This window comes from Globicephala melas, chromosome 3 (genome assembly GCF_963455315.2).
Source record: "Globicephala melas chromosome 3, mGloMel1.2, whole genome shotgun sequence".
In the NCBI taxonomy this organism is placed as follows: domain Eukaryota; kingdom Metazoa; phylum Chordata; class Mammalia; order Artiodactyla; family Delphinidae; genus Globicephala; species Globicephala melas.
Genome location: NC_083316.1, coordinates 171,115,586 through 171,129,674, shown reverse-complemented (window position 1 = coordinate 171,129,674; position 14,089 = coordinate 171,115,586). Strand labels below are relative to the sequence as shown.

At 60.6% G+C, this 14,089-nt stretch overlaps 2 protein-coding genes across 7 annotated transcripts in view; both read right to left on the bottom strand.

Moving 5' to 3' along the window:
• Window positions 1-653, bottom strand: part of SHC2 (SHC adaptor protein 2) — a 30,612-nt gene extending 29,959 nt beyond the window's left edge. The window contains exon 1 of the mRNA XM_060297482.1: window positions 631-653. The gene's annotated coding sequence lies outside the window, so the exon portion shown is untranslated. The remainder of the gene's footprint in view (window positions 1-630) is intronic.
• A 1,430-nt stretch (window positions 654-2,083) lies between these two features.
• CIMAP1D (CIMAP1 family member D) lies at window positions 2,084-14,089 on the bottom strand. Of its 6 annotated transcripts, none has more exons than XM_060297485.1 (6): window positions 13,923-14,089; window positions 12,116-12,300; window positions 7,979-9,020; window positions 7,011-7,160; window positions 4,335-4,448; window positions 2,084-3,081 (listed from the first exon to the last, which is right to left on the bottom strand). In XM_060297485.1, the coding sequence occupies exons 3-6, from the start codon at window positions 8,103-8,105 to the stop codon at window positions 2,597-2,599; spliced, it is 876 nt and encodes a 291-aa protein (XP_060153468.1). In that variant the 5' UTR covers window positions 8,106-9,020; window positions 12,116-12,300; window positions 13,923-14,089; the 3' UTR covers window positions 2,084-2,596. The 6 variants fall into 6 exon arrangements, 3 of the variants coding, with proteins under 3 accessions (XP_060153468.1, XP_030701545.1, XP_060153466.1); XM_030845685.2 differs by having other exon boundaries at window positions 7,011-7,118; XM_060297483.1 differs by lacking the exons at window positions 12,116-12,300; window positions 13,923-14,089 and having other exon boundaries at window positions 7,011-7,651; window positions 7,979-8,308.

Here is a 14,089-nt window from a genome sequence, read left to right as displayed (position 1 = left end):
GAGGCCCTCCCGCTCCCTCCCGCTCGCTCCCCGCCCCCGGCCCGGTGATGTCATCCGTCCGGCCCAGCGCGCAGCCGCGGGGGGCTGCGCCCCTGGGACCCCCGGCCCTTGGCGCCCCGGTGCCCGGCGGGGAGGCTGGGGAAACTGAGGCCCGCCGAGGGCACGAGCGCTGACTCGGGTCCGGCAGCCAGGGAGGGAGCGAAGTTTCGAACCCAGGTCCGGGGCAGCGACCCCTCACTTCGCCCCCCACCCGTCGCCCGAGTTCCTAGAAGCACAGAGGCGGGAGAGACTTATAAATCACTTCCTGTCTTCCCTTCTCGCCGTCGGGAAACTGAGGTCTGGAGAGGGGCGGAGGCGCGGTCAAGGAAGGAGAGCGCCCCAGCCCCTAAGCTTAGCTCCTCTGTTCCTGCCGGAAGTACTTGAAAATCAGGCCCTGCTTTATATCCTGACAGGGGAACTGAGGCTCCGAGAGGGGAAGGGGTGCGCGCCCGAAGACACGCAGCGCAGACTCGGGCCCTACGCTGCCTTGCCCTGGGCCTCACTTTCCCCGGCTGTAAGCCAGGGGCGCGGGCCGGAGGGTCACGGGCTCCTCCTCCATTTCTGGGGGGCCCCGTCCGGCATCAACTCAACTGAACTCCAGGGCCTGAGCCTCCCAGGCCTGCCGGCTTGTCCGTCCGCCAAGGCCTCAAGGGTTGCCGCCTCTGCACCGGGGAGCGGACGGTCTCGGTCACCCCAGGACCCAGCCTCCCAGCCCGGGGCTGGCCGATCCCCTCCCCTCCCCCTCCAACCCCGCCCCAGGCAGGGCCGGCTGCCGGGAAACAAAGGGAGAGGCCGGGGCCGGGGCAGGTGGCAATGGAAGGGAAGGAGGGGCGAGGCCGCTAGGGGTCGGATCGATAAATCAGAGCGGTGAGATCACCGCGCGGCCGCCTCCCGCGGGCTGGGGAGGAGGCGGCGATGGGGGCTGGCGGGAGGGGCGCGCGCGGCCGTCATTGGCCGGCGGGCTGGACCGGGGGCTGCGATGCCCGAGGCCCCAGCCTCTCGCCTAGGGAGCCATTGTGCGCCTGCGGTCCGCGAGGAGCGGGCGGGGACAGTGTGGCCTTGGGTCGGTGTCGGGGGGTGACGTTTGACGGGGTCTGGAGCCCCCACCTGGACTCTGTGCGCTCTGTGTCTGTTGTGGACCACAAACTTGTGGGCTGTGTGAGGGTTGGGTTGTATGTATATTGTGTGCGGATGTGACCGTGTGTGTGTCCAGGTGTGGGGGGTGGGGAGAGGGAGAGAGAGGAGGGAGTCTGGGTTCCCGCCCAGGTGTGTGTGTAGGGGGTCCTGGTATGTGTCCACCTAGTTGGGTGAAGGGTGTGTGTTCAAGTTTGGCACCCCAGGCTGGGGGGAGAGAGCTGACCCCCACTCCAGGAGCCCTCTAGGTCCTGCCTACTGCGCCCACCCCCACCCCACCCCACCCCACCCCCCGCTCCGTGTCTTCTCCTCCAGGGAGTCGAGGTGCATGCAGTCTGTGTCCCTCCCAAGCTCCTGGGTTAGGGTCTTTCTGGGCTGGGGTTTATAACGTGTCATCCCATGGAGGGTTCGGTTATAGGACTCCATCCACGTGTTTCCTTCCCGTCCCTGGGAAAGAGCGGCAGGAACAGAGCCCAAAGGGCAGGATTTACATCCTGGCATCAGAAGGACACACACTCTCAGTGCCCTCAGACAAGTGTCCAAACTCCCTGAAGCCCTGTTTCCCCTTGGTAAACATGACCTGCCTCCTGAGTCACTGTGAGATGATCTTATCGATATCCGGAACACGGTAGGAACCTACTGATGGCAAATGTTAGACTCCATCAAATTCCTATGCATCCTTCAAAGCCCAGCGTCAGTGTCCCTTCTTCCAAGAAGCCTACCTGGCTAGCTCCCCCCACTCAAAGCCGTGGCCCCACCTCTCGCTTCCTGTACCCCTGGATCCTGTCTCTGGTCCCATCCAGATCCCCAGGGGCTGCAGAGTTGGGGGTCTGGATCTCGAGAGCAGTGTTTGGGTTTCCTTCCCGTGACATGAACAGACAACGTGTGTGTGATGCGGACAGCTCCTGGTGCCACGGGGATTTATTGGCAAGCAGCTAGAGGGTGTGAAGGGGCAGCAGGGCTGTTTCCAGCCTGATTCGGGGCTGAATTCAGTGCTTCCATGAGTAGCAGGAATGAGCCCAAGTTTGGCAGAAACCCAAGCTGTGCTGGGGACCCAGGCCCTAGCGGGCAGACACTGAGTTCTAGGACACAGGAAGCCGTGCCTCCAGCCAACAGCTCGAGAGGACCAGAGTGTCCCTTTTTCCACCTGGCCTGGCCTGACCTGGCCTGGTGTGACCCGGAGAGAAGAAACTGGGACGCTGGAAGGAGGCTCTCCCTGTCGGGACCACGGGGTCACAGCCCCCCCGGGACTGGAGAAAGCAGGTGGCCTAGAAGGACCTCAGACGGTTCAGAGAACAGGAAGAAAGGAGGCACCTTCCCCCCACCCTGGCTTCTAGGCATGCCCACCACCTGCCCACACCCCACTTCACAGCATGGGAAACTGAGGCTCAGCCCAGGCCAGGCGTCCTGTCCCCCAAGGGCATCAGGGTGCGGTGTCCACGGCCATGGTGGTGGCCCGTTTGGAGTGGCGGATGCCCATGGTGAATGCCGGGGCCCTGGCCTTGGTCATGGTGACCTGCTCGGGGCTGTGGGTGCCGGGGCCAGGCGTCTCATCCGGGGGGCGCGGGGCTCGGGGCCGCCCCAGCATGGTGAAGGCCGGCCGGCGCTGACGGTAGGCGTTGGGGTCCGGGCTATCATACTGGCCTGGACCCGGTATCTCAGTGGGGTCCTGCGGGGGTCGGACGGGGGGCGTGCGGCCTGCTGCCGTGTAGCTTGGGCTGCTGGGCTTGGTGAAGATCTGGGAGCCCCAGAGGGAAGGCAGGGTGTAGGTGTTGGGGGCAGGGACTGAGGTGTCCAGGGGCCGCGGGCGGATGCGGGAGCCCAGGGTGAAAGCTGGGGGTGTCCGCTGGCGCGTGGGGGCCACCTTCTCTGGGCTGTAGGCCCCAGGGCCGGGCGTCACCTCCAGATCTGTAAGAATGGGGCAGGAAGGTTGGCAATGGACAGGGTCCTCAGCTCCTCAAGGACCTGGCGTGGCTCCCCGTCGCCACATGCGTCATGGAGCTCACAGAGCCCAACCTCCCTCTGTTCTCTTTCAAGCCTCTGGCCTTTGCCCAAGCTCAACCCTCTGCCAGGAATGCCTCCCATTCCCCGTTCCCACCGCCCAGGAGTTGCTTTCCCTCCTCCAAGACAGTGCGAAAGGCCCCTCCTCCCTGCTGCCTTCCCCGCACCCTCCTAAGCAGAGCCCTCACAGCCCTTCCTGAGATCCCCCTGGGGTGGGTCTCTCCGCCTCTCCAGACATGGCCACACTGAGGTGAGATGGTCCCCACCTGGATCTAACCACACCAGGCTGGGGTCTCACAAAAAGCAAGGACGTGTCAAATCTACTTCAACTCTCAGCAATGGGCTTAGTACATGTTGGAGTGGATGGGTGAGTAGAAGGGTGGGTAGTGAGTGGGTGGATGAGGGGTGAATGAGTAGATGATGGATTCAGGGAGTTGTAGCTGGATCGATAGCTTGTGGATGGATGGGTGGATGGACGAGTGGATCATGGGTGGATGGGTGGGCGGGTGGGTGGATGAATTAGTGGATGTGGATGGGTGGGTGGATGGGTGGTTGGATGAGTGGATCGTGGATGGGTGGATGGGTGGGTGGACGGACGAGTGGGTCGTGGATGGGTGGATGGGTGGGTGCGTGGATGGGTGGATCATGGGTGGGTGGGTGGGTGGGTGGATTAGATGATGAATAGGTGGATGGGTGGGTAGGTTGGTGAGTAGATAGATGGGCGAATGTATGAATGGATGGATCGATGGATCAGTGGTGGACAAGTAGCTGTGTGGTAGGTCAAAGATGAAAGGGTGGGTGGACGGGAGATGCGCTCTAGGTGAGAGGGAGCTGTCTGGAGCCCGCGAAGGGGATGGTTGCATTTGCCACAGTCCCCACTGTACCCTATTGTCTCCTGATGCCGAGGGTGAGCTCCAGCTGCCCTTGTGGCACCCTTGGCCATATGTGCCCAAGATCACATCACCCTGGGCCACTTCACCCATTCAGGTTCTCTCAGAGCCCCTGGCCCCTCTTCTGAGTCCACTGGATTTTTGTCATTCCAAAGACACTGAAGGTCTGAGAACTCGGGGGTGGGAGGGGAGAAGAGTACGGAGGCACGAGATTCACTGAGGGCCTGAAGGGGCAGGGTCCTGGTAGGGCAGCACAGGTCAGATACTCACCCCGAGACTTGCCCCGGCCCTGCATGGAGTAGGCAGGGGTGCAGCTGCGGCCAAAACGGGTGACTTTCGGGTCCAGGAAGTAGACCGGCCCGGGGCTGGTCTCCTGTGGAGATGCTGGGGAGAGGAGCCCAGGGTCCTAAGGGCGCCTCCAATGACCCCACCGCCTACTCGGTGCCCTGCTTAACCCTGAGGCGCTCCCACCCCCCGAGGCCCCTGGCCCCATCTTGGAGGGCAGGGACTCAGTCCACTGAGGTATGGTTGCCCTGACCTGGGGGGCCTGGGTCTTGCTGACCGTCTGTGCGCCTGTAATCAAAGCTGTCCCGTTTGCTGTGCCCCACCCCTGACCTGTCCTCTGCCAGGGGCTAGGGGACCAGCTCCTGGACCATTAGAATTCTGTGTAGAGTGAGAGAACCAGGCCCGAGTAAGGGTCCAAGGAGAGCCCTTCCAGGGCCTGGGCTTAGCCTGCGGGTGGCCAACCTGAGGGAGGGGCTTGTGTCGGGCTCTGAGAGCCAGGTCCTGGGGAAGCTCTTCGCCCAGGTCAGCCTCCTCTTCACACTAGCAGGATGTGAAGATGGACACTGAGATGGTCCACGGAAGGGGGTGGTCCGGCGCCGGGTGCTTAATAATTGGCACGGGACTTCTGTGGTGGTCCGGTGGCTAAGACTCCACACTCCCAATGCAGGGGGCCCGGGTTCCATCCCTGCTCAGGGAAGTAGATCCCGCACGCCACAACTAAAGGATCCTGCATGCCACAACAGAGATCCCAAGTGCTGCAACTAAGACCCGGCACAGCCAAATAAGTAATAAATAAATAAATAAATAGATTTTTTTTAAAAAAAAGAAAGTGGAAAACATGCACCGACTTAAAAAAAAAAAATGGGACTTCCCTGGTGGTGCAGTGGTTAAGAATCCACCTGCCAATGCAGGGGACATGGGTTCGATCCCTCATCCGGGAAGATCCCACATGCCGCGGAGCAACTAAGTCCGTGTGCCACAACTACTCAGCCTGTGCTCTAGAGCCCGCGAGCCACAACTACTGAGCCCTCGTGCCACAACTACTGAAGCCTGCGCGCCTAGAGCCCGTGCTCTGCAACAAGAGAAGCCACTGCAATGAGAAGCCCACGCACCGCAATGAAGAGTAGCCCCCGCTCGCTGCAACTAGAGAAAGCCCGCGCACAGCAATGAACACCCAACGCGTTCAAAAAAAAAAAAAAAAATTGGGACCAGTTACTATGATTGCCATTGTTACTGTCTACAAGCCCACTCCAGGATAAATGCACATGCATCTAAGAGCAGTAGGTCTGACAAGGATCAACTGGTTTAAGTACTATGCGTATGTGTGCACACATGACACGGTACACACACGTGAAGCATGTTCATGACAAATGAGCACAGTCCAACTCATGGCATTTCCCACCTCGATGCCTATGCTGCAAGCTCTGCCTGGAGTCCCCTTCTTCTCCAGGGGACTCCACCAAACTCCTACTCATCCTACAAAGCCCAGATCCCATGCCTCCACCTCCCAGAAGTCTTCCCTGGGCACTCAGCAAAGTCTACAGTAACCACCACTACCCCCGACCCCCCAGCCTATCTGTCTCTCTGTCCCAGGATGGGTCCTGTAACTGGGATTAGAACCTGGCAACCCAGGTTGCTCTGGGCCATAGGCTCGGTTCTTGATCCTTCCTAGTGACAGATGTGACGCTGATTCCCTCCTTTGCCTTCTGGGGCCACTCGCAGCTTCCTGAGTTTTCTCTCACTTTGGTTTGGGATTGTTGCTGATTCTGAAGGCTGAGAAGAGGCTGCTGGCGCCGCACCTCCCAACAAGCCTCTGTCCACAGGAAGCAAAGTCCCCACAGAGCAAGGACCCTTCCAGCCCCCAGCCCAGCCCACTCGGGACCCCGAGCGCTCTAGCAAGTGGGTGAAGGAGCGGGTGGGCAACGCCATGAAGGCACAGGCTTGTGGGTACATGGCAGTGACGCCATCCACACAATGGGCCGCTGGCTATAGCTGGGGCCCTGTGTCCGCCCCATCACTGCATCCAATGCTCACTGACACCCTGTCGCACTCCTTCTGGCCAGGAGGAAAGTGGACATCACAGAGGCGGGGTGGCCCACGGACCAGGCCAGCCGCACAGCCTGCTGTCTCGCCAACCTTTCCTGTCCAAACACGAAGGATTCTCCTTCCACCCTCCCCGCGCCCCGTGGGACATCACGGCCCAGGAGCCCCCATCCCGCTGACTGAGGACCTGAGGCGGCACTCACACCCACAACCCTTCTTTGTGGAGCTCTGACTGGAGACCAGGCACTGCTGTAGCCACTTTGAAGGCATCCAATCCTCACTTAATGAACGTCTCCAGACATCCAAGGTGTATTTAATCCTGACCGCAACTCGGTAAGGACTGTACCGTCATTGTTTACAGAGGGGGAAACAGACACAGCTTGCCCAAGTCAAGCAGCAAGGAATTTGCAAATGCCCTGCAAAACCACACACTACTCCCCTTCCATAAGGAAACAAGGGACCAGAGAAGCACAGCAGGTTTCCTGAGGACACACAGCGGGGGTTACGTTGCACACTGTCCCGGCTTCCTGCCTGACTGAATGAGAGCTTGGATCTAAGGGGGTGAGGAAATACTCTGGGTGGGAGATTGGAGGCCCACCTCTCCCACACCGGCCTTACCCTCGCTGGGCCTCCGGAAGAGCGAGTAGGCAGGACCAGCCACCCTGGTGCAGTCGTGGTTGATGTAGCCGACGGTGGACGGCAGGGCGTACAAGCCTGGCCCGGAGCCTGCGACCAAAGCCTGAGGATCACGGCCTGGGGCCATGCACCCTAAGAGATGGGAGGAGACAGGGGACCAGCCCCTGAGCTCCCACCTGGCCTCCCAGCCAGTCTCCACAGCAGGGGTGTGGGAGTAGCAGTTGCCGGGGTGGTGGGGGGAGTGGCAGGGGCTTTGTGAGTCACAGGAGTTACAGGAGGGCGGGGCTGCAGGGCTGGGGCACCCTGGGACCGCTGAGGCCCAGACACACAGATACACAGTCACAGGTGGGAAACTGAGCCCCAGACGCAGAGATACGCAGTCACAGGTGGGGAAACTGACCCCTGGACACAGAGATACACTGTCACAGTTGCAACGTTTGGTGGCCTCTGCAAGAATGTCCGTGCTACATAGGCCACGGAATCTGACTCCAGCGGCTTTGCTACAGATGGAGAAACTGTGGCAGGGCCGAGGCGGAACGGAGATCCCAGGGTCAGTGTCAGAGTTAGGGAGGCTCAGCTCCCCCACGGACCGCTGCACAGGCTCCCAGGTTCTGCTGCTCCCTCTGAGACAATTATCACCAGTGAATACACTGCAAAGGCTTTTTGCTTGTTTTTCCTCGTGTCCGTCCCCCCACGGGGCCTCTGCTGCTCTCTTGACCACTGTACCCTCAGCACCGGGAAAGGTGCCTGGCCTTTAAGACACTCAACTCACGGGCCCTCAGGAATGCCACATTCACACCCATACTGCGGGAAGGAAAACTGAGGTTCGGGGAAGCACAGGGGCCTAGAGACTGCCTGCTCCAGCCAGGCTCCCACACATTCCAGACACCCCAGTGGGGGGCACTGGAGCAGGGAAGGGTCCCACCACCACGGCCCCCTCGCCCACCTACCGTTCTCCAAGGGGGCTACCCCGCAGGTCCTCCTCAGACCAGTCTCCGGGATTTGGCAGTCGGTGGTCCGCCGGCCCAGGGCCACCGGAGTCAGCCGTGGAGCAGGGTCGCAGGGGAGGGTCCCCATGGTGGGCAGGGGCGGGTCCGGGGCTCCTGGTGTCAGCTTCTTGGCCACGCAGCTCTGGGCTACAGGTGCCGACACCTTCCCGGATCCTGGCGGCTTCTGCGGGGTTCGCAGAGCCCCGGGCAACCACACCCTCCAGACGGCACAGACGGCCCCTTGTCTGTCGGCAGGGAGTCTGGGGCCCTGGCCCGAGCAGGCTGGCCAGCGGTCACTGGCCTGGAAGTGGGGCCAGGATCGAGTGTCGGCCAGGTAGCTGGATGGTCCAGGAAAGAATCCGGTGTCAGCAGAGCCAGTCCCCCGGGAGCCAGCTGAGCTGGGCAGCCCAGGCCAGAGCAGGCCCTGGGGAGCCGGAGCTGCAAACAGGACACCCACAGCCTGGTGGCAGGAGGGACAGGTGAGGTCATGGGCGGCCTGGCCCCATTTCTACAACTAAGGAAACTGAGGCACGGTCCAAGGTCGCCACTCTGGGAGCTGCTTCCTCCCCTCCTTCCTTCATCCGGGAAGGACTTATTGGGCGCCTACTGTGTACTAGTTTCTGTTTGGGTTGGTGGGACACGATGGAAACAGGCAGACGAGGAGTTGATGTTTTCGCGAGGGGAGAGAGGAAATAATCGATAAATGAGCACACCGTGTGTTCGAAGGCTAAATGTCCTGCAAACATACAGCAGGGCAGGGGCAGGATGAGAGGTCACTGCGGTGAGAAGGTGAGGGAACGGCATTTCAGGATAGGGAAGGGCTGTGCCGAGGCCCCGGGCAGGAGCTAGGACGGCAAGGAGGCGGCAGTGGTCCTCCGGGACAGGCCCCTGCCTTCCAGAAGCCAACAGGGATTTACTCCATCCTAATGCAGAGTTTATTTCCTTGGCGGCACCGAGGGCTACCACTGTGTCAGGCTCCAAGACGGGGCTCGGGGAAACCTGTCTGAAGAGAATTCGCATTCCTGTCTCTTCCTGGCATCCTGGTTTGTTGTTGTGTCGTCAGCCCCTTTAGCACTGCCATGTGTTACCAGCTGTATTGAGTTACAATTCACATACCGTACCGTTCATTCCACAACGTATTTTTCATGCATTCTGTAATTTTTTAACTTTTTAATCAAAAAGTCATAGTCTGTGTCAAAGGTCATAAAACGCATATTGGAAAAGAAGATCTTAAAACCAATGACCTAGAAAACTGTAGAAAGAATTCACAAAGCCCCCTACCAAAAAAGCTGGCTCTTTGAAAGGATCAACAAATTTGATAAGGCTCCAGCTGGACTGATCAAGAAACCAACGAGGTGAACCAATCCCAACATTGGGAACGGAGGACGGGCAGGGGTAACGCGGTCCGTGTGAAGCCAGAAAAAGGCCCTTTGCTGAGAGGCACCTGAGGCGCTTTCTGCGCCGGCATCATCGTGTTTAATTAACCCAGCATCTCGTACGAGGTACTGATGCTGACCCCTCTGTGGTCACAGGAGGGGAGATGACGCTCGGCAGGGAGAGCGACAGGCACGGACCCTTGACTCGGGTTTTAGAGCAAAGCTTAGGGTCAAGGGCTTCTCCCGGGTTCTAATTCCCGCTCAGCTTTCTGGAAGTGCTGAAATCCTCTGGATTCCCGTCACCCTAAGGATAAAATCCAAGCCCTCCCTGTCACACAAGGCCCCGCACGGTCTCACCCCCACTTCCACCTGCCCCGGACTCCTACTACTCAGCCCTGGTCCACACCCCTGTGGCCACATCAGCCGGCTTCCTGCTCCTTGGGTGGGAACCTCTGGGACTCTACCTGCCCACCCTCCCCCTGGGATGCACGTTCTGCAGATCAGCCCACAGCCAGCTCCATCCTCAGTCACCTGTGGGCCCCAACACTGGACAAGCTACGCGCTTCTTTCCAGAAGCTCACAAACTCCAGAGCCATGGACAGAAGCGGGCGCTGAGGAGGGAGATGGGGGATAAATACCCCACCTCCCTCTCCTTCTGCCTGTTAGCGCCTCCCATTGACCCACACTGGCCAGACTTGCAGGAGCCCAGGGACACCCCACTGAGGTCAGCCTCTGGGGCCCAGGGCAGGCAGAGGAAGGACCCCAGCCCTCCCCATGCCTGGGGCCCCCAGCCCAGGCTCCATCAGCCAGCCCTGGAGTGAAGACAGCTAGAGACACTGGTTCCAGTCAGGATTCGGCCCCCACTGTTTCCTCTCTGTGTTACAGTCCCAGAGATGAGACCCTACATTCAGATTCCATTTCCCCTCTGTGCCCTAGGAAAGAACCAGGGGCTAACACGGAGTGCGGGGTGGGAGGGATAGACTGGACCAGCAACCTGAGCTGGGAAGGGTGCTCTGGGGACCTCCAGGCCCAGCCCCCTCCCCGCCTGAACTCGGCAACCCCAGCCCACCGGCCCCCCCACTACTGGCTCACTTGTCTCTGCAACTCCAGCCCAGAAATCTTCACTCCACCAGGTGAGCTGAGATGCCAGTTAGCTCAAAGCAGATGCAAAGAGCCGTGTTTTAATCCGAACTGACACAGGGGCAGCAGAGGGCAAATCACAGAACTAGTAGTAGGAAGCCTAGCTGGGCGTGAGAGCAGGGCTCAGGCCCAGCCACAAGGCCGAGGTGCGGGCAGTGTCTGGGGAAGACTGCAGAGCCGAGCCGATGCCTGGATACAGCCGGCGCTCCACCAGTTTCAGCCCTTATCACAGTTACTGCTTCAACCAGGATTCAGCTGTGCGTCAGGCACTTTCAGGTACTGGGGAAACAGGGGTGAACAAAAACCATAAACTCCTTTCCTCCCCTTTTTATGGAGAGAGGCAGGCAAGTAAGTCTGCAGGTGTTAACGGCAAATAGCAAGGAGGGGCCGGAGGTGTGGGGAGTGCAGCTGCGGAAGCCTCACTGAGCAGGTGTCACTGGAGGAGAGAGCAGGGGAGACCTGGGGAGAGGGCGCACCTGGCAGGGGCACCGCCGGAACAAAGGCCCTGGGACAGCATTGCGCCCGGCGTGTGGGAGGGACCGCGGGGAGGCCCGTGGCGGTTGGAATGGAATGAGCGAGGGGGAGAGGAAGGAGGTGAGGGCAGGAGGGAACGGGGTGGGTCGGGTGGTGCAGGACCCGGGGGCGCGGAGAGCTCGGCTCTCACCCGGAGAGACGTGGGACACCCCAGGGCGGCGGGCAGAGCAGGGACGCGGACTCGCTGCTCACAGGCGCCCTCTGGCGGCTTCGGGGAGAACAGGCCGTGGGCGGCACCGGGAGCCGGGGCGGAGGGGACTGCGGGGGTCTGGGAAGGGTGGGGTGGGGGAGATGCGGGGGAGGGACGGGGGTTGTCAGGGAGGATAGTGGGGAATTGCGGGCCGAGGAACTGTGGGGCCAGCTTAGCTGGGATGGAGCAGGAGGGAGCGAGAAGCAGGTGAGTTCTGGGTCTACTTTTGTGTGTGTGTGTGTGTGGCCGCCTTGGGTCCTCGTTGCAGCGAGTGGGAGCTACTCTTTGTTGCGGTGGTCGGGCTTCTCATTGCGGTGGCTTCTCTTGTTGCAGAGCACGGGCTCTAGGCGCGCGGGCTTCAATAGTTGTGGTGCACGGGCTTAGCTGCTCCACAGCTTGTGGGATCTTCCCAGACCAGGGCTCGAACCCGTGTCCCCTGCATTGGCAGGCGGATTCTTAACCGCTGCGCCACCAGGGAAGCCCTGGGTCTACTTTAAAACTAGAACCAACAGGGTTTGCAGGCAGATTTGATGGAGGCAGGGAGGGAGCCACGAGCCTCCAGGATTTGGTCTGCTCACCTCAAAGAACGGAGCTGCAGGTACCTGGGAGGTCGCAGAGGCAGGGGGGGGCAGGGTTTACAAGACCATGAGTTCAGTCTTGGGATTGTGGGCTTGGGACTCCGTGGGACATGCACAGAGACACCTGGTCAGCCAGCTGACAGGGTGGGTTGTTGGTTATCTATGGGCCCTGTGGGTTCAGAGGCACCTTGCCTTTTACCCCGAGGGAGGTGGGAGCCCCGGAGGGTTTGAAGCAGTGGTCAGTATTAAGAGAAAGGGAGGTGTCAAGAATGGCTTCGACCTGAGTCTCCTGAAGGAAGTTGACCTCAACTGAGAAGAGGGCTCCAGTTGCTTTCCTTAGTTGTTTACTGTCCGATTCTGCCCTGCTCCCTCCTGACACACACACGCAGAGGAAGAGGCGGAGGCTGTGCGTGTCCCGTCCTGGGGTCCAGCACATCACCAGTCTAAAGCAGGCTCACAAATACCCTTAAAAGAAAGGGGTGAGGGGTTGTTGACACTGCTGCGCTGAGCCGAGGTCTCCCACCCGTCTCTAAAACCATCTGGGAGCTAAAAGTGAGTTTGCACCCCAGGAAGCTGGGTTACTGGATGGCCTGCTGTTCTGTCCCTGGCATGGGGGGGCCACAGGCCAGGTGTTTGCGGGGCCACCACCCCATGCAGTGCCAGCTTTCCCCCTGCCCTCCTGGCCTGAGATCTGTCCCTTCCCACCTCCCAGGGCCCTCGCAATTGTCCCTTATCCGGGCCTGACTCAGACTCACGTGCCTCGGTGGCCGCCTGCCCCTTTGTTCCGGGGGCGGGGGTGCTAACAAGGAAGACTTGTTCTTCCAGGGATCAGGACTCAGAGAACCTGCCAGCTTCCCTCCTGCCTCCATCCGGGAAAGAGCCGGCAGCGGCTCTCCACGTGGGACCAGGCCAAGCAGGGAGGCAGCAGCTCTCCTGTTCTGCTGGGTACCCCGCTGCATGCCCGCCCGAGTCCCCATTATGAGGATGAGCACACGAGGTCCAGAGGAAGGAAGGGCTCGAATCGGGGGGGGGCTGGAGAGCGTCTCAGCAGGCTTTCCTGGAGCCCACAAAGTCCTACCCGACCACGACCAGGTCCTTTCTCCCCTCTCTGGCTTTATCCATCCCTCCAGGGCCGCCCCTCTGGCCTCCCAGCTGCAGGGCCTTTGCACTCACTGTACCTTCTACCTGGTACACTCCTTCCCACACAGATGCTTCCTAATTCTCTTCACTTCCCCCAAGTCTTTGCTCAAACCTCCGCATCTGCCCACCCAACTTCATCCTACAACTTGCCCCATGTCCACACTGCCAATCCCCCTTCCATCTTTTTCTTTTTCCCACAGCATTTATCACCCACTAACATAGCGTAGCATTTGTCCCGAGCACAGTGATGGGCTGGAGCTCATGAGAGCTGACTTAGCAAGTTGATGTCATGCTGGCAGCTCCCATCAGCCACGGTGGGAGTATTTACACCCAGGAATCAGCATGAAACAAGCTACAGAGCAGGACTTTTTGCCCTAAAGTGCCAGCTGTCCAACATTTATAGGCACACTGCGCCTGTTTATCATACTTAATGTTACGCCTCCTGGCTCCCGCCCCCGCCCCGCATCCATAAGAATGGAAGCCCCTCGGGGCAGGGTCGGCCCACTTTGCTCTCTGCTGTCACCCGGGCACCGAGAACAGTATTTGGCAACTGGTGGGCGCTCAATAACTATTTGTGTCTTAATGAGTGACCCTCATCAGGGCCCCTGAGACAAAACCACCCTCAGCCATCCTCCCAGCGCTAGAGAACACACTCAGGGCCCCAGCACCGTGACCCTGGGCCGGGCAACAGGACTCTGGCCGCCTGGCACGGACTCCATCACAACACACGACCCTCGTCACGACCCCACCCTGGCCGCTGAGACGCCCCCGCAGCCCCGACGCCACGGCCCAGCCGCGGCGGTGCAGGGGCGGCTCCAGGCCCGGCCACGCTCCTCTGTGCGTTCCTCGGGGCCGGCGCCTTCCGGTTCGGGGTGGAGGACAGGACCCCCGGCCTCGCCGCTTCCCCGAACCCACCCCAAACCGCCTCAGGGGCTTCTGTCCCGTACCTCCCCGTCCAGGTCCCGGGCGATGCCGGCGCAGCAGGGGCACTGGGGGCGGGACCTTTAAGAGGCACAACGCCGCTGCCATTCGCCCTAAATTACGCGCAGACTGACACCCCCTCCCCAGCCTCCAAGTCGGGCCTGAGGGCCGCGCCACCTCGTTGGCCAGTCGG